Here is a 21057-nt window from a genome sequence, read left to right on the forward strand (position 1 = left end):
CCGCACCGCTGATCGCCGAGGCCGCTGCTCTGGACTCCGCTCCGCCGTTCCACGAGAGTCACCGAGAAACCCCGGGAGCCACCGGGAATAGCCGCGACTCACCGGGACCCCCGCAATAAACGGCTCCGGCTTTGCCAGAAAGGCGCCGCCCTCACCCAACATGGCTGCCGGGGCTTCGGCCGCCCAGCGCCCGCGTCACGTGACGCCGGGGGCGCGCGCGCGCGCGGGGCGGGCGGGGCGCGCGCTCACGTGACCGGCGGCGGCGGCCGAGCGCTGGGTCCCGTGAGCGCGGGGGGCGGGACGGGGGCACCGCCACAGGCCCGGGACAGGCCCGGCCACCGCCCCCGGCCCCGCCAGGCCGGGCACCGCCGCCGCCCCCGCCCCGGGCATCGCCCCCGACCGCCCCGAGCCGCCCCGCCGGAGGAGCCGCGGCTCCCGCCGGCGGCGCCCCCCGAGCCGGCTCCGAGCCGCCCATCGCCGCCGCAGGTACCGGGTGCGGCCGGGGGCGGCCGCGGGGAATCCCGGGGCCGGCCTGGAAAACGGGCCGCGGGGATTCCCGGGGGAGTCCTGGGGAAGGCACTGCGGGAAATCCCGGGGGGATGGGAGGACACCCCGGGGAAGGGGCTGCGGAGGGACTCCCGGCCGGGCCGCGGCGATCCCGCCCGGGCCGGGTGATTTCGGGAACACGGGCGGTTTCCCGGTGGCAGCGGGAGTTCCCCATGGCCCGGAGCAGGGGGGGGGGAGCTGGGGCTGTGTCAGCGCTTCCCCGGTACCGGGGGCGGCATTGGTGTTGGGATTGGCATTGGGGTTGGTGTTGGCATTGGCGTTGGGTTTGGCATTGGCGTTGGGGTTGGCATTGGGATTGGCGTTGGGATTGGCATTGGGGTTGGGATTGGCATTGGGATTGGCGTTGGGGTTGGGATTGGCACTGGGATTGGCGTTGGGATTGGCGTTGGGATTGGCATTGGGATTGGCGTTGGGATTGGCATTGGTGTTGGGATTGGCATTGGCGAGCGCAGCCTGTGCGTGTGGAAAGCAGCGATCCAAGGTGGGCTTCTCTTGGCAGGTGTGTGATGCCAAGCACAGCCATGAAGAAAAAGGTGAGGACACGGAGGAGGATCCCGTGTTTTCCTTTTCCACCCCATCCATGAACGCCGTTTGTTGTATCCATCCCTCAGGCTGGGGCTCCGGTGCCTCGGAAGCCTCTGGGAGTCAGCGCCGCATCCTCTGCTGGAAGTGCCAGGCGTTAAAAGCGGGTTGAGTCCTGGCCTGGGCGTGGGCTGGGTTCATGCAGAGCCTTCCCCTGCAGTCGCTGTTCCCCGGGCGCTGCCGGGGCTGTTGCAAAACCCTCTGCCGAGCTCTGTGCACAGCCCCTGCTCGGGGAGGAGGATCTGCTCCAGGCCCTTCCCTGTCCCTGGGACGCCCTCCCAAGGTGTCCCCGGAGCCCCAGATTCGCTCAGGGCTCGCAGGAGGATGAAATTTAACACGTGGGGAAGGAGCAGCGGCTCTGGGAATTGCAGGGGTGGGTGTATTTCGGCAGGAGCACATCCAGAGCTCTTAAAGGAATATCTGGCTGCTTTTCCGTGGTGAGGTGGGATTGGGTTCCCTGCCTGGCTCTCCGTGCTGCTGCCTGACCCCTTTGCACGGCCTCTGCAGCCCGAACTTTGGGAATTGGGGCTGCTTTGAGCCGTGCCTCAGGGTAGGATTGAGTTTCTGCTCGGGATTTTGTGCTGGTGCTGCGAAATAAGAGCTTGGCTGTGCTCTGGGCTCAGCTCAGGGGACGGGACAGGGCAGCATCCTGGGGTGGCCTGCCCAGCCCTCCTGGATGTGGCACAGCCAGGAACACTCCTCGTTGCCAAACCCTGGAGCCTGTGGGCAGCTTCCCTCTGGCCAGGCTGCTCCCAGACCGGAGCTGCGGCAGGAATGGGCTGAGGATGCAGGAATGGGCAGTTCTGCCTGGGTTTGTCCCGAGGCTGTGGCAGCTCCTGCCCTGCTCTTCCAGGGTCAGGGCGGGAGGCTGTTCTCCTGAAATCCCTCCCGGATGGGAGGCTTGCAGGGCCGCTGCCAAAAGCTGGGTTTGGCTTTGTAACTGGAACTTGTTTAGCAGCTGGGTTTTGTGAGCAAGGCTGTGTTGGCTGCCACGGATGGGTTTGTTTTGTTTAATTTTTATTTTTAGATCGCAATGTAAAGCCTTGCCTGGTGTGACTGTCTCTGGTGTGACTGTTTCTGGTGTGACTGTCTCCCCTCATCCCCACCCCCAGCATTCCCTACTTTTTGGCTGCCTCTTCTTTCCTGTGAGGTCTGCAGGGATGGGACAGCATGGGTCCAAGAGTCTCCTCTGGACAGGCATCACTGGAGCCAGAAAGAGTCTCCCTTGCTCTGGGGACCCTGACCTGGGCTGTCTCAGCTGATTTTCATTTTATTTTTTTTGGTCTTCTGGCACCTGAAACTGGGAATGCCCCTGGTTTTTGGGGAAAAGAAAACCAGTCATGTTATGGGAAGAGCAGTATTGGAGGATCTTTGAGGTCCCTCCCAACCCTGTCTGGTTGGGACAGAGTGGTTGGGGTGGAAAACCAGGGGGCGAGGGGTTTGTTTCTGGTCTGGAGGGGTTGACACAAAGCTGTTGCTCATTTTTGAAGTCCTTTGGTGCCACCAAGGCCATCGGGTGGGAGGGGCTGGGAATGGGGAGGCAGCTCCTGCTTTTCCCGAGTCTTGTCCGTGTTTTCTGAGAAAAGTGACCATGGCCAGCAGGGAGGTGGGATGACCATGGCCCGGTGGCCAAGGACAGCAGGGGCTGGGGTGACCAAGGACAGGAGGGGCTGGGGTGGCCAAGGACAGCAGGGGTTGGGGTGACCAAGGACAGCAGGGGCTGGGGTGGCCAAGGACAGCAGGGGTTGGGGTGGCCAAGGACAGCAGGGGTTGGGGTGGCCAAGGACAGGAGGGGTTGGGGTGGCCAAGGACAGGAGGGGTTGGGGTGGCCAAGGACAGGAGGGGTTGGGGTGGCCAAGGACAGGAGGGGTTGGGGTGGCCAAGGGCAGCAGGGGTTGGGGTGGCCAAGGACAGCAGGGGCTGGGGTGGCCAAGGACAGCAGGGGTTGGGGTGACCAAGGACAGGAGGGGTTGGGGTGTCTGTCCTCCTTCCCACGTGCTCCTCTCTCCTGGTGCATTCCCAGCTGGAATGTGCCTGTCCTGTGTTCAGTGGCTTTGGCAGTCAGATGTCAACCCGAGGGAGCTGGGGAGGACTCAGTGATCTGGGGGAGCTCATTTTTCCTTCTCTCCCTCTCTGCAGGTGCTGCTGATGGGTAAAAGTGGGTCTGGGAAGACCAGCATGAGATCCATTATCTTTGCCAACTACATCGCCCGGGACACGCGGCGCCTGGGGGCCACGAGTACGGAATTCCCAGCCCCCTTCCCCGATCCCAGCGCTCCAACCCCCTCATTAGAGGGGCAGGGCCCTTCCCTGCAGCGATCCCTGGGTCGGGTGTGTCCCTGCAGGTCCTCCCAGCTGCCACACCCCGCTGGGAGCCCGGGGATCAGCCCGGGACAGGCAGGAAGTGGAGGGAAGGGTTCCTTGGGAAAGGCAGCACTGCTGCTGCTTTATTGTTCAACTCTTATCCTTAACTCCCTTTTTCTGGGATCAGGGAGCAGCCTTTGCTGCTTTATCGTTCAGTTTTTATCCTTAACTCTATTTTTCGGGGGATTAGGGAGCAGCCTTTGGTGCAGTTCCACCTGTCAGAGCCTCCTCTGTGTTGGTGGAGCATTCCCGCTGTATCCAGGGATCTCCAGCACGGGGATCTTGCAGTGCCCCCATGGTTTTGGCAGGATGATTCTCTGGATGTAATGAATGCCTTTCCTTTTTCCCTTTCCAAAGCCTTTGTTGGGAGAGAGCAAGAAGCGATTCCTCTGGAAGAGGGGGATCAGTTGTTGGGATGTGGTGCTTCTCACTGGGAAGGGCCCGTGAGCATTTAATGTCAGGGGTTGGTGTAAATTTCCTGTTTGTCATGAGTTTGGCCTCTTCCTGAAGTTTACATTCCCTTTGTTCCTGGTTTATTTTGTTAAGGATGGCTTAGAGCCCTGCAGAGTCATTCCTACAATATCCCAGGGATCAGGGAATGTGTGATGGAAGGGGAGCATTTGCTGCATTTCTCAGGAGAGTAATGGGCAGGGCAGCCTGAATTCCTCTGGGAAATGGAGTTTTGGTGGGATTTTACAAGCTGGGGCTGCTTTGGGAGGAATGCCCATCCCTGGAAGTGTCCAAGGCCAGGCTGGGTGGGGCTTGGAGCAACCTGGGAAGGTGGCAGGGGCTGGAACGAGGGCTTTAATCCCTTCCAGCCCACACCATGCCATGATTTTATGCTGATCTCCAGGATTTTTGGCTGCCCAAGCTGTGCCCTGGGTGTGGGGTGCAGCCAGTGAACTCCTGCTGTCTCTTTGCAGTTGATGTGGAGCATTCCCACGTTAGATTCCTGGGAAACCTGGTGTTGAACCTGTGGGACTGTGGAGGGTAGGTACTGATTATTCCTGCCCCTTTTCCAGCCTCTGGGGGAGGCTGTGGGGAATCAGGGCTGGAACAGAATGGACTCTCCTACCCTGGGGTGAGGTGGTGCTGAGGGAATTCCCCTTCTGCTGTCCTGACATGCTGGAATTGCTCAGCTCCAGCTCGATCCAGGTGGGATTTGTGCAGAGAAGCCGTGCTGGAGGTTGATCCTGTGGCTCCTGGAGCAGCTTTTTTCAAGGAATGCTGTCCCTTCCTCAGCTCCATGGCCTCTGGATCATCTCAGCCGTGTTCAGCCAGAGTTAAAGGAGATTTCAGTCTGGGATTTAAGGCTGAACTGATGCTTTGGGTCACGTTTCACCCGTTCCTGCTGCTGTGGGATTTCACTAACAGCTCCTTAAAGCCAGCCTGGGGCCAGGAGCAGCAGGACATGAGGGAAGCTTCAGCTTCCTGTGGGAACTGTGGGGCTGATGCTCTCCTGGAGCATCCAGCTTTCCTAGGGAATGCTCAGGGCACGCAGCTCCAGCCTGGCCTCCGGAGTGGGAGCTGCAATTCCAAATCCCAGCCTTGCCCCCCTGGCAGGAGGCCTTTCCCACAAACCCAGCAGGAGTGTCAGGCAGGAGCAGCTCGGAAGGGAATGTCCTGAGCTCTCCTGCTCTGCTCCCTCAGCCAGGACACCTTCATGGAGAACTACTTCACCAGCCAGAGGGACAACATCTTCCGCAACGTGGAGGTGCTGATCTACGTGTTCGACGTGGAGAGCCGGGAGCTGGAGAAGGACATGCACTACTACCAGTCCTGCCTGGAGGCCATTCTCCAGAACTCCCCCGACGCCAAGATCTTCTGCCTGGTGCACAAGATGGACTTGGTGCAGGAGGACCAGCGGGATCTGGTGAGGAGCTGGCAGTTGCCATGGAAGTGCGTCCCTCGTGCCGTGTGGGTCGCTGCTCAAAGGCAGCCCCTCGGGGCTGTTCCTCGAAGGCTTTCTCAGATGTTCTCAGAGCTTTTCCTGCCTTTTTTTTTTTTCCAAGTGTGTCATCCTAGAATCCAGTGGAGAGCAGCAGTGGTGATTTTTAGGGACAAAAAAAAGCCTTTCCTGCCTGGTTCCAGAGCTCCCAGCACACCTTGGCTCCTTCCAACCCAAACGATTCTGGGATTCTGCAGCAAGGCATCCCTGGCCCTGCGGCTCCCTGGGGGGGTTCCTGGCCAGTCCCCGGCTGTATCCCAGAGATCCATGTGAAACTCATCCCATAAATCCATCCAGCAGCCACAGCACGGGCAGGAACATGGACACTCAATCCCTAAACTCTCTTTGTTTCCCAGATTTTTAAGGAGCGCGAGGAAGACTTGAAGCGCCTTTCCCGGCCCTTGGAATGTGTTTGTTTCAGAACTTCCATCTGGGATGAGACACTCTACAAGGTTGGTGCAGCTTCCTCTGCACATCTGCCTTCCCACTTGGAGCAAGAGCAGGAGGAGGAGCCGTGTAGCTGCTGCTGGTGTGTTCAGCTCTGCAGCAGCTGCTTCTGCTGGGTGTCAGTTAAACCCAAATTAATCCTGGGTTTAATGAATTAATTTTAAAAAGTCAGGAGCGTGTGGTGAATATCAGGAACTTGGCAGACAGGCTTCCCAAATGTCCCCCTGGCTCTTGGGAAGGGTGAGCTCGGGCACTGCCCCACACCTGGGTCACAGCTGGGCAGGGAGGGGAGGCTGAGCTTGGAAAATGCGAGTGTGGATGAGCGCAGATGTTGATCCCAGCACCCCCGCTCCCTCCTGGGCTCCTTCCTGGCCTGTGGGATAAGGTGGAACTCTGTTTGGATCAGGGATGAGCTGCCAAGTGTCCATCTGCGTGCTGACCACGTTCAGGATTAGAAATCTCTGGAAACTCAAGTGGGAGAAGGAGACAGAAGCATTCCCGAGTTAAACCAGGGATGATTTAATTCTGTCCAGCAGCACTGTAGTTTCTCTGCCTGCTGGAGAAGCACTGGAGCCAGGGAAGGCTCTCCTCAGGTCTGGGCTCCCTCTGGGACGTGGGCACGGAGCAGGGAGAAACTTCTCAGCCTTGCCCAGGCTGTCAGCACCCAGAAGTGCCAAAAATCCCCCTGGGAGCACATTTCTCACGAGAGGCTGAGGAGGAGAGGAGCTGATGGGACCTTTCTGTGTCTCCGTGTCCAGGCCTGGTCCAGCATTGTCTATCAGCTGATCCCCAACGTGCAGCAGCTGGAGATGAACCTGAGGAACTTTGCTCAGATCATCGAGGCAGACGAGGTGCTGCTGTTTGAGAGAGCCACGTTCCTGGTGAGTTCCTGGGGTGGATTCCCTGGATGGAGCCTCCCTTTCCCTTCCCTCTGCTCTGGAGCCAGGCTGGAGAGCTGGGGGTGCTCACCTGGAGAGGAGAAGGATCCAGGGAGAGCTCAGAGCCCCTGGCAGGGCCTGAAGGGGCTCCAGGAGAGCTGGAGAGGGGCTGGGGACAAGGGATGGAGGGACAGGACATAGGGAATGGCTTCCCACTGCCACAGGGCAGGGCTGGATGGGAGATTGGGGAGGAATTCCTGGCTGTGAGGGTGGGGAGGGACTGGTATGGAATTCCCAGAGCAGCTGTGGCTGCCCCTGGATCCCTGGCAGTGCCCAAGGCCAGGCTGGATGGGGCTGGGAGCAGCCTGGGACAGTGGAAGGTGTCAGGTGGGAACTGGATGAGCTTTGAGGTCCTTCCAAGCCAACCCGTTGTGGGATTCCATGGAAGCTGGGAGGTGCCAGCCGCGGTGCAGAATGCCCTGATCCAGGCCTTGGGTTCTGAAAGCAGCCACTGGAGCCCTGTGGGCCACAGGACCATCCCAAAACTGCCTCCTGCAGCAGCTGAGCTGAGCTTTGGTTGGGGTTTCCTCTTGAGAGTGTTTCATGTCCCCGTTGTGGTGGGGCTGCTGGAGAATCCCTCTCTGCACGGGGCAGGAGCCTTTTGTAGCTTCAAAACCAAACCTTTTCACTTCCTCCTGCTGGGGCTTTGGAGCCGGCCCTGATTTCTTTTGATTTTTGATGTTGTGCAAATGCAGAGCATGGGTGGAGGATCAGCCATGGGATTGTGATGCTTTTCCGGGTCCTGGTGCTCCCAATCCCTCTGCAAAGGTGCTGGATGAAAGCACCCTTGGTGCTTGTCCACATTCCTGATTGCTGGGCTGGGCTCTTCACACTTTGCACCAAACTCTTGCTGAACTGAAGGAAATATTTGAATTTTTTGGAGTGTTTTCCTTGCTGGTAGTTTGGAAATGATGGAGGGAATTTGGGAAAGGAGCCATGACTTTTCTTCCTCCTTAAACTATCAGAAACAAACACTTGCCATGCCTGGCAAGTTCTGCTTTTTTGACCTTTTGGAGATAATATATAGTCCCATCTTGGGGTGTGTGACAGTATGATTGTTACAAGGACATTTTTAACTGAAAGAAATGATCTTTGGCACAAAAGTTCTGTGCTTAATTTAAGCGCAGTGGTGACTTCTTAAAAAACTCCTCTCCTTTCTTTTCCCACATATTTAAACATTCCCAGGACTCTTCTCTTGAAGGGAAATCGTCCTGTGAAAATCTCCTTGGGAAATCTTACTCTGAAACGTTGTTCTGAAATTTTGTTTCAATTGGAGTGAAAAAACCTCATCTGGGAAGTTTAGGAAGGAACTTGAACGCTGGGAATTGCAAGTCTTGAATGTGGCTAAAGCTGTGCTTGTGGGAATTATTGAGCAGGTTTAAAAAGTGTCGAGCTTAAGGTAGTTAAGGGAAAAAAGAGGAAAAAAAACCTAAAAAACCTGTTAAATGTGAGTCCCTGAATAGAGCAGTTTCACATCCCTGTGCGAGGACTCCTGGCACATCCAGTGAGAGCTGATTTTGGAATTGTGAAGAGTTCAAAGCAGCTGGCCTGAGGTTTTGAAGAGATCCCTGTCAGGTTTGCTGTGGGGGTGCAGCTGTTGGGGCAGGAAATGCAGCTCTCACTCCCTGTGGCTGAGGAATAAAGGGCTGTGGCCACCAGCTCGGTGGGAATGTTTATGGAGATGTTTCCAAGGATTCCTAAAGCCCCTCAGATGCTCTGGGTGTTGGTGTCCAGGCACTCAGGGCTGCTCCTGGATCTCTGGGGGGGAGAAGGGGAGAACTGCTCTGAGCTCCCTCTGCTCCCACTGGAGTGATGGAGAAGGAATTCCCAAGGAACCAGCTGCCTTTGAGCTGCTTTGCTGGGGGAGGAACAGCTTGATGTGGCCTTGGGATCACTGCCGGAGCAGGCTGGGAATATCCCAGCAGCACCTGAGGAGGGAACATCTGCCGCAGCACTCGGCTCATTCCTGAGGTGATGGACACATTCTTTCCCTCTGTTTCCACCTATTTTTGGATCAAGATTTAAATTGCTGCTGAGGTGATGCCTTCAGCCCTCAGGGGACAGTGGTGTCACCTGGCAGATCTGTGCCAGCCTTTGTGTGCTGATCCCTTCGCCGAGTTTCTCCAGGAAAGCCCCACAGGAGCTGCTGTAAACACTTCCCAAGATCCAGCCAGCCAGAGGCAAAGGGAATCCCTGGCCTGCTCCCCAGCCATTCCCAGAACTGCTGTGGGAGAGCTGTGCTGGGATCCCTGACTGCCTGTGCCCCTTCCCCAGGTGATTTCCCACTATCAGTGCAAGGAGCAGCGGGACGTGCACAGGTTTGAGAAGATCAGCAACATCATCAAACAGTTCAAGCTGAGCTGCAGGTGAGCTGCTCCCATCAGCACTGGGGAGATCAGGGCTGTTCCAGAGAATCCCAGGTTGACTCCTTGGCAGCTGGAATATCGCTGGAACACAAATCACTAAACGTTCATTTCATTCCTCCTTTGCTCGTGGTGGGAGAGGTTTGGTGCTGTTCCATTCCAGGCCTCCTTCCGGATCAAGGCAGAGGAATTCCAGGGCTGAACTGATCAAAAGTCTTTCTCTTGGAAACTGGGAATGGCAGCTGGAGAGCTCTGCTCCAGGCCCTCAGGGCTGGCTGGGGAGGACGTGGCTTGGAGACACTGTTTATCCCTGTTTTCAGTGGAAAAGTGGGAAGCTTGGCTTTGCACAGCACCCCAGGCTCCACAGTCAGGCCAATCCTGAGGGTGTGTGGAGCTGGATAGGATGGAGCTTTCTGGGGAGTTTACAGATGTTCGATGTATTCTCCAGGTATTCCCATTTTATGCTTATTTCTGCTGCTCATCCAGAGTGTCCAGCTGGGAATGGCTGAGCCCTGGCATCCATGGGGACCAGGCCTGGTCAGGAGGGCTGTGTCTGGCTTTTCCTTCATTCAGTGCACAATCAGCTGATCTTGTTCTCGTTTGGCCCAAACCTGAGGAATTTTGCCTTTCAAACCAAGCCCAGCCAAAGCCCTGCTGTAACCACACCTTGCCAAGTGGGAATTCCAGCTCCTCCTTGTTCCTAGCAGCTCAGGTCAGGGATTTTGGCCACGTGGCCACAAAGGCTCTTCATTCACTCTTTTTATTTCCTTGTTTTTCAGTAAGCTGGCAGCGTCTTTCCAGAGCATGGAGGTCAGGAACTCCAACTTTGCTGCTTTCATTGACATTTTCACATCCAACACCTACGTGATGGTGGTCATGTCAGACCCCTCCATACGTAAGTCAGAGCCAAGAGAAACCTGCTTGGGACAAAAAAAAAAAAAAAAACAAACAAACCAGAAAAACCTCAGAAAAGGTGAAATTAGTCCAGTTTAAACCGTGTTTCTTTTGGAAAGTGAGTTTTTAATTACAGAACTAATTGTAATGAAGAGAGAGGGATTGAGGGTGAGCAAGACTCTGCGGAGGTGGTGGCACAGCTGAGCTGCTGCTGCTGTCACAAGGAGCCACAAAACCAGACCTGCCTGAGCAGGTTGTGCCTAAAACCTATTTTGGGCAGTTGGGAGCTGGCAGCCCCGGTGATTTTTGGGGAGGAAGCAGAGCTGGCTCATGTCTGGGTGTTGCTCTGGCTGCCTGTCTCGGGTGGACAGGCTAATTTTAGCATCATCTATTTATCCCAAGGAGGAGCGGCAGCAGTGCCAGCCTGCAGCCCCTGGGAGCAGATCCCTGTTTACACAGCTCTTGGAATTCCTGCTGGGAGCTCAGGGGCTCCAGGGACACTGCCCAGGGCTCCTTGGGGCTGCTGCTGTGGTCTCCCTGCCCTCCTCACTCGGGGAGTTAGGGACAGCGTGGGATCCCTGGGATTTGGTTGGGCATTGCTGGGCTGGGGAGCAGCTCTGGGATGAGCAGATCTCCCTGGGAGAGGCTTTTCCTCATGTTCTTCTGGGGACAGCCAACAGCCCTGACCATCCCACATTAAATTTGCCCAGACCATCCCACATTAAATTTTGCTCAGACCATTCCATGCTGAATTTTGCTCAGACCTTCCCGTGCTTGATTTTTACCCACCCCACATGAAATTTTGCCCAGATCTTCCCCTGTTGAATTCTACCCAGACCATCCCACCTTAAATCTTGCCCAGACCATCTCACGTGAACTTTTGCCCAGCCCATCCCACTGTGGATTTTGCCCGGCTTGGGAGCAGCAGGGTGCACCCAGACCCTGCAGATGGAGCTGTTGAAGGCAGGCAGCCCTGAGGACCTGGTGACTCTCACCCTTCTTAACTTCTTTTTATCTCCCCCGTCCCTTTTCCTTCGCAGCTTCCGCAGCCACGCTGATCAACATCCGGAATGCCAGGAAACACTTCGAGAAGCTGGAGAGGGTGGATGGACCAAAGCACAGCCTGCTCATGCGCTGATCCCAGGCACTGGGGCTTTGGGGGGAGAAAAAACGGCTCGGGACTGCTTCTTTTTAGGAGAATCTAACACTGTCCATGTCTTTGTTGGGCTTCGAAATGAATGTGCTGCTTGTTTTTTCTCCTTTTCACGTTGGACACTAGAGCTGGAGGCTGGCTGGATCCGCTGCGGACCTTCCCGGAATTCCCTGGCACGGGAGGGTCGGGAAGGAGGCAGGACAGGTGATGTGCCCACAGGGGGTGTGGCAGAGCCCTCGTGGCTGTGTGGCCGCCGGGTGATGGGATGTTTACTGTTTCCTTGGGTGGTTGCTAGAATAAGTTTATAAAATTCTCCTCATCTTTGGTCATGGAAATAAATTTTTGCTACCAGGGATTTCAGATCCGAGAGCTTTGCAAAGTGGGTTTGCTTTCTCCCAAATCCCGGGGTAGCTTTGGGAAGCAGAGCTGTAGGAGCTGCACGTCTCCGTTCACGTTTTGGGCGGTTTGGCTGAAAGCCATTCCAGAGTTTCGCTGGGAATCGCTTGGCAGCATCTCCCTCCCTTTTTTCTCTCTTGCTGCATCAAATTACCGTGTAAAAAAGGGTGTGGTGCCTCCGTGCCTGGCTCTTCCCTGTATCCCTGCCCACACACCCGCTGGGAGGGGAGAAATCCACCGGGGCGAGGTCTGGGAAGGAGGAGCTGAAAGGGCCGGGGAACCCGGCGGCTCTGGAAAAGCTCCCAGCCCTGCTCCATCCTCTGGAATTCAACACCCGTGTCTCGCACTGCCCACCCAGCAGCTGCCGTGCCTGGGGCTGGGGGAGTTCCCATGGGAATCATCCCCGTGGGAGAGGAGCTGTTCCCAAGGGAGCCTCTGGAGAGCCGTGAATGGGCTGGGCACGTGGCAGAGGTCGTGTCTGGGGGATGTGGTGTGGAATGCCTGGAGCGGGAAATCGTGGAAGGAGCCCCGACACAAGGGCAGTTCCCCCACGGCTGGGATCAGCCCCTGCTGGGAATGGCACAGCTTCCCACACTTCAACCCTGCCCTCGGAGCAAGAGGATGATCCTGGCGCTGAAGCCTCTGGAATATCCCGTCCTGCTGGGAAGGGCTTCAGGAGAGCAGGAGAGGGTCCCAGGAGATTTGGGCACCTGCCGGGAGCCGTTCTGGAGCCCCGCGGGAAGGAGGGACAGTGGGAATGCTGCCTCAGCGCCATGGTGACAGGAGCCGCCACTGGATCTCCTCGGGGATTAAAGCACGGCACACGGGAGTGGGATGGTGTCAAAGGGGGAATGCGCAGTGGGGGCAGGTGACAAGGGGCTGTGAGGGACAAGTGGCCGGAGCTGTCAGGAGCCAAATCCTGGCCGGGCTGGAGCCTCCTGGGGCAGTGACCCAGCGGGGATTGGGGTCAAGTTCTGTGAGTCTCCCACTTCAAACCCCTTTTCCTGAAGTGCGTGGAGCTGGGGGCTCTTTGGGAGTCAGCCTGGTCCTTCTGCTGTGGCCAAGGTGCTCATTGAGTGACAGCGTGTGACAAACATGGGTGGCTGTGTCAGAGCATCTGCCCTGCCTGCTCTGATGGCACTGAGCTGTGTCCTTTGTCCCTTCCCAAAGCACATCCCAGGCCTTTTTGGGAGGGACGTGGGTGGCTGGATGTGGATTTGAATGGCTCCTTCCATTCCAAGCAGGGAGGTTTGGGAGATCAGGCTCAGCACCCTCATCCCACCTTCTGGAAAACTCTTCCCACTTTCTCTGGCACCTCCTGCTCTCAGAAAAAAAATAAGAAAAGCCTGCTCCAGATGTTTCTCACACAAACATCACCCCAAACCTGGGTGAGGGGGCTGTGATCCAGCCTTTTCCTTCAGCGCCTGACCTTGGGATGAGGAGAAACTTGATGCCATGTGTCACTGAGATCCTGAATAAATCCGCCCTTGGCCCAGTTCCTTTCCCCTTGGAGCTGCTGTGGGGCCCGGGATGCGTCCCTGGGGCAGCCTGTGCTCCCTGTGGTTGTCTTGGAGCTACTTCCCAGGTTTTTTGACCATTTCTTTCTCGCCTTGGAGCAAGGATGGCTCCAGTGGGGTCAGCCCCAGGCTGTTTCCCCCAGAATGAGCTTTGTAGGGTTAACAATTCCTGAGGGTCTCCCTGGGGATGCTTCCACTTGTTTTTCTTCCTTGGTGTCCCCTGGAGCTGCTGGGGGGGATGCACGTGTGGCTGTGGTGGAACCAGCTCCTCCAACACATCCAGGGGGCCATGGATTCTCCAAAGCCACCCGGAATTGTCACTGCTGAATTGTGGCTTGCGGGCACCTCATGAGGAGCATCCGCACCATTCCCTGCCCAGGCTCCAACCCCTCCTGCCCAAATCCATCCTTGGGGACGGGCAGCGGCCAGGGAGAGCAGAAGAGGGGTCCTTGGGGGAACCCTGCTCTGCTTCCCCCCTTTCTTCTGTGTTTTTTAGGTCACCTGTGCCTGCTGTTGGTCCTTCAGCTCGGTGGCATTGGGGTGGGGGTGCCTTTGGGTGCGGGGCCCACTCGTCCCCCAAAAGCTCCCCAAAATCTCCTACCTGAGCCTATCCTGGTGCCTCCCTGGGTGTTTCCTGGGGAGGGGAAGGGGATTTTTGCCAAAACGAGGTCGCTTTGGTCCCGGTTGAGGTGTGGTGGCTTGGCGAAGTTGGGGGTCACAGGGGGTCCCCTCCTCACGCCTGGATGAGCTCTGTTTGTGCCAAGGTCACCACCTTGGTGGCCCTGAGCTGCTCCTCGAGTCACCCCTGGCAGGGACATCGTGAGTAGGGGACACCTGGCTGAGTCCCCATCCCTGGGGAGGAGCTGGGTCAGGGCTGGGGGTGCTGCACGTGGGGGATTATGGGGTGTTGCCCTGGCAAACAAAGGGCAGGGTGGGAGTCTGGGGACACCTCAAGGTTGTGGACAGCCCGAGGCTGGGGACGCAGCACCGGGAGCAGCCAGGTCCCCCTGGGAAGAGAGGCTGGAAAACCAGCGGGGTCCAGGAAACGTGGGATGAGTGGGGGGTGGATTCCCACTGGCCTCTCTCCACCCCAGGCCAGGGGCTCCCCGAGAGCCCCCCAGGAAGGGGCCAGAGGACCCCCAGACCCCGCCGTGGCTGCAGCCCCCTGGAGAGGCTCCCCAACCCTGCCAGGACCCTGCCAGGACCCTGCCAGGACCCTGCCACCCTGGGGCACCCCACTGCGGGTGCTGAGGGGGGACCCCACGTGTTTGGGGGGCTTACATGTGTGGTGGGGGGGCTCGGGAGGCAGAGACTGGGGGGCGTGCAGGCGGTGCCCCCCCAGGGCACCCGTGGGCGCTCGGATTTGGGGGTGCTCCGAGCCCCGTGGATGGGGGTGCAGGGGGACCACAGCGCCCCGAAGGGGGGGTCTCTGCCCCCACATCACTACCGCAAGTTCCGCAGGCCCGAGCCCTCCAGCAGCACTCCTCCCCCCCCGGTTTTGGGGTGCCCTCCGTGTGAGGGGGGTGGGAGCAAGTTGGGGTCCACCAAATCCTGCGCGTTCCCATGGCAACGCCGGATGCGAGGGGAGCCGCCCATTGGCTGCCGATGATGTCACCTCAAGGGCGGGGCGCCCCCACCCCAAAAAAAAGAGGGTGGGGGAGGGGAGCTCCGCCCCACGCGGCCCCTCCCCGCCCGTGGGGGCCCCACCCCGCCCCACCCGGCACCGCCCCGGGGGCAGCGGCGGCGGCGGCGGCGGCCGGGGATGCGCTCGGAGGAGGCGCGGGGGACGGTGCGTGGGGCTGGGGGCGCGGGGGGGGCCGCGTGGGGGGGTCTGAGGGGGCTGGGGGGGGGGCGGGAGCGCGGGGTCCGGCGGGGGGAGAGGGGAGAGCGGGGAGGGAGGGGAGGGATGGAGGGGGAGGGTCCGCCCACCCCGCGCCCCTCGGGCCTCCCCTCCCCCCTCGCCCCCTCACGCGGGGGTCGCGCGTGGGGTGCTCCCCCCCCCATGCGCCGCGCGCGCTTCCGGGGAGGGCGCCCCCCCGCGGCCGGGAGGTCACACCGGGCGGCGGCCCCGCCCTTCCCTCCCCCTCCCACGCCCTTTGCTCTTAAAGGGACAGACCCCGTTTGGGCTACAACACCCCCCGCGTCCACCCCCCCCCCCCCCCGGGAAACCCCCCTGTGTGTTCGCTCCGTGCCCCCCCCGCCGGATCCCGAGCGGCCGCTGGCGGAGGGCGGAGAGCGGAGGAAATTCCACGGGGGGGTGTGGCGGCGGCGGCGGGGTGTGACCCCCCACGCCCACGGGTGGGGGACACGCAGCGGGGGAAGGGGGTGGGGACACGCCGGGGACAAAGCGGGGAGGGGGGGCTGTGGAAGACGTTTGCCCACTCCCCCCCCCCCCCCCCCCCCCCCCCAGCTCCCCTTCCCCGCCCAAGGTCACCCGAAATCCCTCCTTAAGCTGTTTAGGGCTGAAAACGGGGGGCACTGATCATTACCGGGGTTTTAGGGACACGAAGTGTTGGGAGGGGTGCACAGCACCCCCAGATATGTGGGTTTGAGGAGGGGTCCCCCGAGCCCCCACTCCGCACGCCTGGCTGGGTTTGGGGTGCACAGGCTGAGGACGGAGGAATTCAGTTCACCCATGAACGGGGGAAGGGTCAGCAATGGTCGAGTTTGGGGGCAACGAGCCCCCTCCCCCCCCCGCTCACTCAGCTGCCCCATCCCCCCTACCCCCGCGGGGCTTTGGGGTGCAAGGGACCCTCAGATTTGGGTAGGGGAGGATGGCACATCCCTTCGGCACCCTCTTCCCCCGAAATGAGCCTGTTTGTGGGGACCCCCGGGTGTGAGGGGCCGGTCCCGTGGGGCTCTGGGGGGGCATTGAGGTCCCGAGGTGCGGCGGGCAGTGGGGTGTCTGTCTGGGGGTGTCCCCTGGTGTGGTTTTTGGGGGGTCTGGCTGGAGGGGCTGCTTTGAGGACCTGGAGATGTTTTGGGGGTCCCTGACTGAGCGCGGGATGTTGGAGGGGTGTCTCTCCTTTTGGAGGTCCCTGGATTTTGGGGCGGGGGAGGAGGGGGGAAGGAGCGGCGCTGTGGGCTACACCTGATAGTGGAGGTGTTTTGAGGGTGCTGGTAGTTGTGAGTGTGTGAAGGGAGTGTTTTGGGGGTCCTAGGCTGATTATGGGGGTGTTTGGTGGGGGTCCTTGGCTGAGTGTGTGTGTTGGGGGGGGTCCCCTCAATTTGTGGGTTCTGGGGGGTCTCTGGCTCTGTCTGGGGGTGTAGTATGTGTTTCGACGGGGTTCTGTGTGTTGGGGGGTCCCCAGGTGAATAGGTGAGTTCTGGGGGGGGGGGGGGGATGTCTCTGGCTCTTTTTGGGGTGTGTTTAGGGGGGCTCCCGGCTGTATCTGGGGGGAGCCCATGGTGATCGGTGGGGGGCTGTGTTTGGGGGTTCCGTGGCTCTGTGCGTGTGTTGGGGCGTCCCTGGCTGTGTGCGGGGGGTTCGCAGGGGATCCCTGCCGTGGGCGTGTTTTGGGGTGCTCTGGAGGGGCTCCGGCTTTATGGGGACGGTGAATTCGCGGCTCCGCGTGTGAGCGGGGGGTCCCGTGCCGGTGCCTTGGGCTCCGTGCCGGTGCCGGGGCGGTTCGGTGCCAGGGACTCCGTGCCGGTATCGGGAGGGTTCTGTGCCGGTGCCGAGCACCTTGTGACGGTGCCGGGGGGGTTCGGTGCCGGTGCCTTGGGCCCGGCGCCGGTGCCGGGGGTGCGCTGTAGCCGCCGCCCCCCCCGGGCGGGGCCGGGCCGTGTGCGCGGGGCGCGGCGCTGGGTGTGGCGGGGCGGGGCCGCCGCGCGAGGCCGGTGCGTGGGGGCTCCGCGGGCGGGGACGGTCCCTGCGTGGGCAGGTACGTGCGGGGGGCGCGGGGCAGCGCCGGGGGGGCGCGGGGCAGCCCCGAGGGTGACGGGGAGCTCGCTTGGGCAGGGGTCTCCCGTGCCGGGTGCCCCCACGCGTGCCCCGGGACCCAGCGCGGGGGGCGGTGGGGTTGGGGGTCCCGCTTGCCTCTCGGTTGTGTCGCGGTCCCGCGGGGGCGCAGCGCCGGCCGTGCCGCGGGTGGGGCCGTGCCCGGTGCCTCCCGCGGGGGCCGGGCCGGGCCCTTTAAGAAGCTCCACCCGCGGCCGAGCCCAGGTGGAGCCGCGGGGCCCTTCGCACCTCGGCCGGCGCGGGCCGGGAGATGGTGCTGCGGGCGGCGGGGGGGAGCTGCGGGCACGGCGGACACGCGTGGGAGCCCCGCGGGTCAGTGCGTGAGTGACCCCGGGCGGGGGGGCGCGGGCCGGGGGGGGGGGCGCGGCCCCTTTAAGGCGCGGGGGGAGGGAGCGGGGCGGGGCCGCCACCGCCCCGCGCGCGGGACACGCCCTCGCCCCGCCCCGGCCGCGGGGGGCGGGGCCGGGCCGGCACAAAGGCGCGCGCGGGGGGGCGGGGCGTGCGGTTCCCGCCCTCGGCCGGCGCCGCGGCCGCCGGGAGGTGCCGGGCGGGTCCGTGAGGGACGGGCGGGCCCGGCCCCGCCTCAGGGCGCGGGCGGGCCCCGCCATGCCCGGCCCGGCGACCCCCGGGCGGCCCCACGTCCCGCCGGAGCCGCCCCGAGGCGCCGCCCCGGTCGGTTGGTTGGTGAGAGCTCGTTAAAAAAACCCCTTCGCCCCCGCCCCGTGCCTCAGTTTCCCTGGCTCCTCACGGACTGCGGGTCTCTTGCAGGGCCAGGGGAAGGCGACGCCCGCCATGAGCTCGTCGGCGCTGCTGGCTGAGGGCCCCCTCGACCCCCCGGTGCTGCTGTCCGACATCAAGACGGAGCCCCCCGAGGAGCTGCTGGCCAGCGACTGCAGCCAGCCCCAGGCCGAGCCCGTCGATCTCTCCCTCAATAAATCCAAGGTGGCTCCGGCCTCGGCCCCGCAGCCACCACCCCCCACCTCGGTCCAGTCTTCCCCCATGCTGGTGGCTCCCCCGCTTCCCGCTCCCAGCACCGTGTCCATCCCACCCTCCGGTCTCAGCTCCACCTCGGCCATCCCGGCTGTCCTCTCACCCGGCTCCATCCTGGCCTCCACGCAGGGCAGCGGCGGGCAGCAGATCCTCCACGTCATCCACACCATCCCCTCCGTCAATCTGCCCAGCAAGATGGGTAACCTGCAGACCATCCCCGTGGTGGTGCAGTCCCTCCCCGTCGTCTACACCACGGTGCCCACGGACGGCGTCACCGCCATTACCGTGCCCCTCATCGGGGGGGACGGCAAGAACGCCGGGTCTGGTAAGGGCAGCCTGAGGGGATCTGGGGGGTGGAGGGTGTCTGTCCTGCCTCGTGGAGGGGCACCCTTGAAGGAGATCTCATTTTTCACTGTGGAGTGTCCCTACCACCACCATGTGCCGCTTTCATACCAAGCCCCACAGCCCCCAGGCTGTGCCCCCCAGGGGACATGGGGAGGGCAGGGACACACAGGGCATGGCACTGCCTGTCCTCCACCCATCCTGCTGCTGGCAGCCTGCCCTGCCCTTCCCACTGGCTGCTTGCTGCCAGCAGCTCTGGTTTCAGCTCAGCTGCTCCCTTTGCCCCCCACAATCCCCTTTCCCAGGACGTGCCCAGCTTCCCACCTTATCCGGGATGGGGGGCCTGGGTCTGCCCTGCTCTGGGCAGGAGCAGGCAGCCGAAAGTGGTGCTCCCCAGGTTGTTTCCTCCCTTTGGGGGCTCTCCATGTGCCCAGTTGGATTTGATTCTCTGGAGGGACAGGCAGTGCTTGGAGCACTGCAGGAGCAGGAGGAAGGCTGAACCCCTGATGTGTTTTGGGGGATGCGTCTGTTCTGTGCTCACCCCGTGCCTCTTGGTGCCCTAAAGCTTTCCTTTCCCGGACCCCTCCAGTGAAAATGGACCCTGGCTCCGTGTACCCCATGGACATGAACAGCGACAGCGAGGACAGCGCCTCCGAGAGCGGCCCGGCGCCTTTTCAGGACCTCCAGAGAGAGTGAGTCTCCTCCTGCTTGTGCCTCCCCCCCCTTTATCCCCCTGAAAGCCCCGTGGGCTCCAGGGGCTGCGGGGCCGTGGCTCCAGCTCTCCGTGCTCCCGGCAGGCCGGCGGCGCGGGGGCCCAGGGCCGATTCCCCGGACCTGAAGAAGCGGCGCATCCACCAGTGCGACTTCGAGGGCTGCAATAAGGTCTACACCAAAAGCTCCCACCTCAAAGCCCACCGGAGGATACACACAGGTAGGGCTGGCATTGCTGTCCCTGGATTCCTCAGGGACGAGGGAGTGATGGTGCCCAGTCCCTGGGCAGAGGGGTGGCCCTTTGGGAGTGCTGGGTGGGGGTGCCCAGGGATTCCCCGTTTGGAATTTCTGGGGGGAGGGTTTGGGGGCTCACTGTTGCAGCGCTGACCCCTCTGTGCTCCCCTGGCACAGGCGAGAAGCCCTACAAATGCACGTGGGAAGGCTGCACCTGGAAGTTCGCCCGCTCGGACGAGCTCACCCGGCACTTCCGCAAGCACACGGGCATCAAACCCTTCCGCTGCTCGGACTGTGACCGCAGCTTCTCCCGCTCCGACCACCTGGCCCTGCACCGCCGGCGGCACGTGATGATGTGAGCGCTGCCCGCCGCGCTGGGAGCCGGCAGCGCCTCCCTGCCTCCATCCATCCACTCCCCGCGGCGCCGGCGGGGCGGGGACTGCGGGAGCGCCGGGGCCGAGCCCGCTGCCGGAGCCCCGCCGGCCCGGGACGGCAAACAATGGATTCTGGACTGCTGCCCCTTCTCTCTTGTCCTCAGTTGTTCTTGTTCCTGGGTTTGACCTCGCCTGGAGGCTCCTTGACTCCTCATCTGGAATTCACCCGTTAGCTGCCTCAGGCTCTTCAGCCTCCTGCTCCTTGTTGCCCCGTGTGCTCCCTGTCCCCTGCCCCTTCCAGTGGCCGGGGGCAAAATCTGGGAGCTGTGGCAAGGACAGGGGTGATGGCCCCTGTGGAGCAGCTGTTGGCCATTCCCTCTCCATCCCCAGACTGTCCCAGCAGGAGAGGGGACATCACCTCTCTGTGTGTCCCTCGGCACATGCTGGGCTTCATGGGAAGTGCTGGGGCCACACAGAGCCTGGAGGAAAAGAGGAATCAGCAAGGGGGGGAAACACAACCCAGCAGTGACCCACAAACGAGACCATCACACCACACAAAGGGGAACTTTGTGGAACATGGAACTTTTATTTTATGGAATTCTACAGGGGGGTGGGACAGGGTGGTGGGGGGGGTGAGGGCCAGCAGCCCTCGGGTTTTTTGGAAGACTCTGGGCCACTTGAAGTGTTTCTAAGTTAAACCAGCGGCCGTGGCCACACGCTTTGCTTTTTAATAATAGCTTTTGTGGAGTGTTTCTTCGGTCCCCCCAGCCGACCCCCTGGCTGCTGGGAGGGGGTCAGGATTGCAGCTGTTGGCTGGTGGGAAGGGCCATGGGGCCATGACACCCCCGTGCTCAGGGCAGGCCCTGCAGGGGCTGGCTGGGAGGAGGAGCTGCCAGACTCCCTGAGCTGCTGCTTTGCCCTGGCTCCCTGGGGATGGGGGCACTGCTGTGAGGAGGGGCTGGGGGGGCACTTGTGGCCCCTGCAAACAACTCACAGCTGCTTGGGAAAGTGCCTTTCCTCCGCTTCCCATCCAGCAGCCAGGGTGTGCCATGGGCAGGGCTTTTCCCTGGCCTGAGGTGGTCCCTGACCTGGGGGAGAGTCTGGTTGGGCGCACGTGAAGTGCTGGGTCCTGTTCCTGGCCACAGCCGCCCCAGGCGAGCTGCAGGCCTGCGGCAGAGTGCCTGGAGAGCTGCCAGGGGGGGAATGTTTGTTCATCTATTAATGGCAGGAGGCACTGTAGAAATGCCCTGGATTGGCCTGGTCAGGGTGAGGATGT

General features: G+C 61.3%; 2 protein-coding genes across 7 annotated transcripts; both read left to right on the forward strand.

The window, feature by feature from the left end:
• The first annotated feature begins 300 nt into the window (after nucleotides 1-300).
• LOC136300204 (ras-related GTP-binding protein A) lies at nucleotides 301-11623 on the forward strand. The gene is made up of 10 exons (XM_066202423.1): nucleotides 301-486; nucleotides 1067-1100; nucleotides 3289-3388; nucleotides 4437-4503; nucleotides 5164-5386; nucleotides 5818-5913; nucleotides 6667-6789; nucleotides 9121-9212; nucleotides 9989-10104; nucleotides 11144-11623. The coding sequence occupies exons 2-10, from the start codon at nucleotides 1074-1076 to the stop codon at nucleotides 11239-11241; spliced, it is 942 nt and encodes a 313-aa protein (XP_066058520.1). The 5' UTR covers nucleotides 301-486; nucleotides 1067-1073; the 3' UTR covers nucleotides 11242-11623.
• A 3271-nt stretch (nucleotides 11624-14894) lies between these two features.
• On the forward strand, nucleotides 14895-20671 carry KLF8 (KLF transcription factor 8). Of its 6 annotated transcripts, XM_066202454.1 has the most exons (6): nucleotides 14895-14958; nucleotides 17899-18072; nucleotides 18250-18445; nucleotides 19028-19154; nucleotides 19260-19393; nucleotides 19585-20669. In XM_066202454.1, the coding sequence occupies exons 1-6, from the start codon at nucleotides 14932-14934 to the stop codon at nucleotides 19764-19766; spliced, it is 840 nt and encodes a 279-aa protein (XP_066058551.1). In that variant the 5' UTR covers nucleotides 14895-14931; the 3' UTR covers nucleotides 19767-20669. The 6 variants fall into 6 exon arrangements, with proteins under 6 accessions (XP_066058551.1, XP_066058549.1, XP_066058548.1 ...); XM_066202452.1 differs by having other exon boundaries at nucleotides 17899-18445; nucleotides 19052-19154; nucleotides 19585-20671; XM_066202451.1 differs by having other exon boundaries at nucleotides 17899-18445; nucleotides 19585-20670.
• The last annotated feature ends 386 nt before the right edge of the window (nucleotides 20672-21057 follow it).

The sequence above is a fragment of the Chamaea fasciata genome, unplaced genomic scaffold, assembly GCF_029207755.1.
Source record: "Chamaea fasciata isolate MVZ Bird 193981 ecotype frontalis unplaced genomic scaffold, bChaFas1.0.hap1 SCAF_22, whole genome shotgun sequence".
Taxonomy (NCBI): domain Eukaryota; kingdom Metazoa; phylum Chordata; class Aves; order Passeriformes; family Sylviidae; genus Chamaea; species Chamaea fasciata.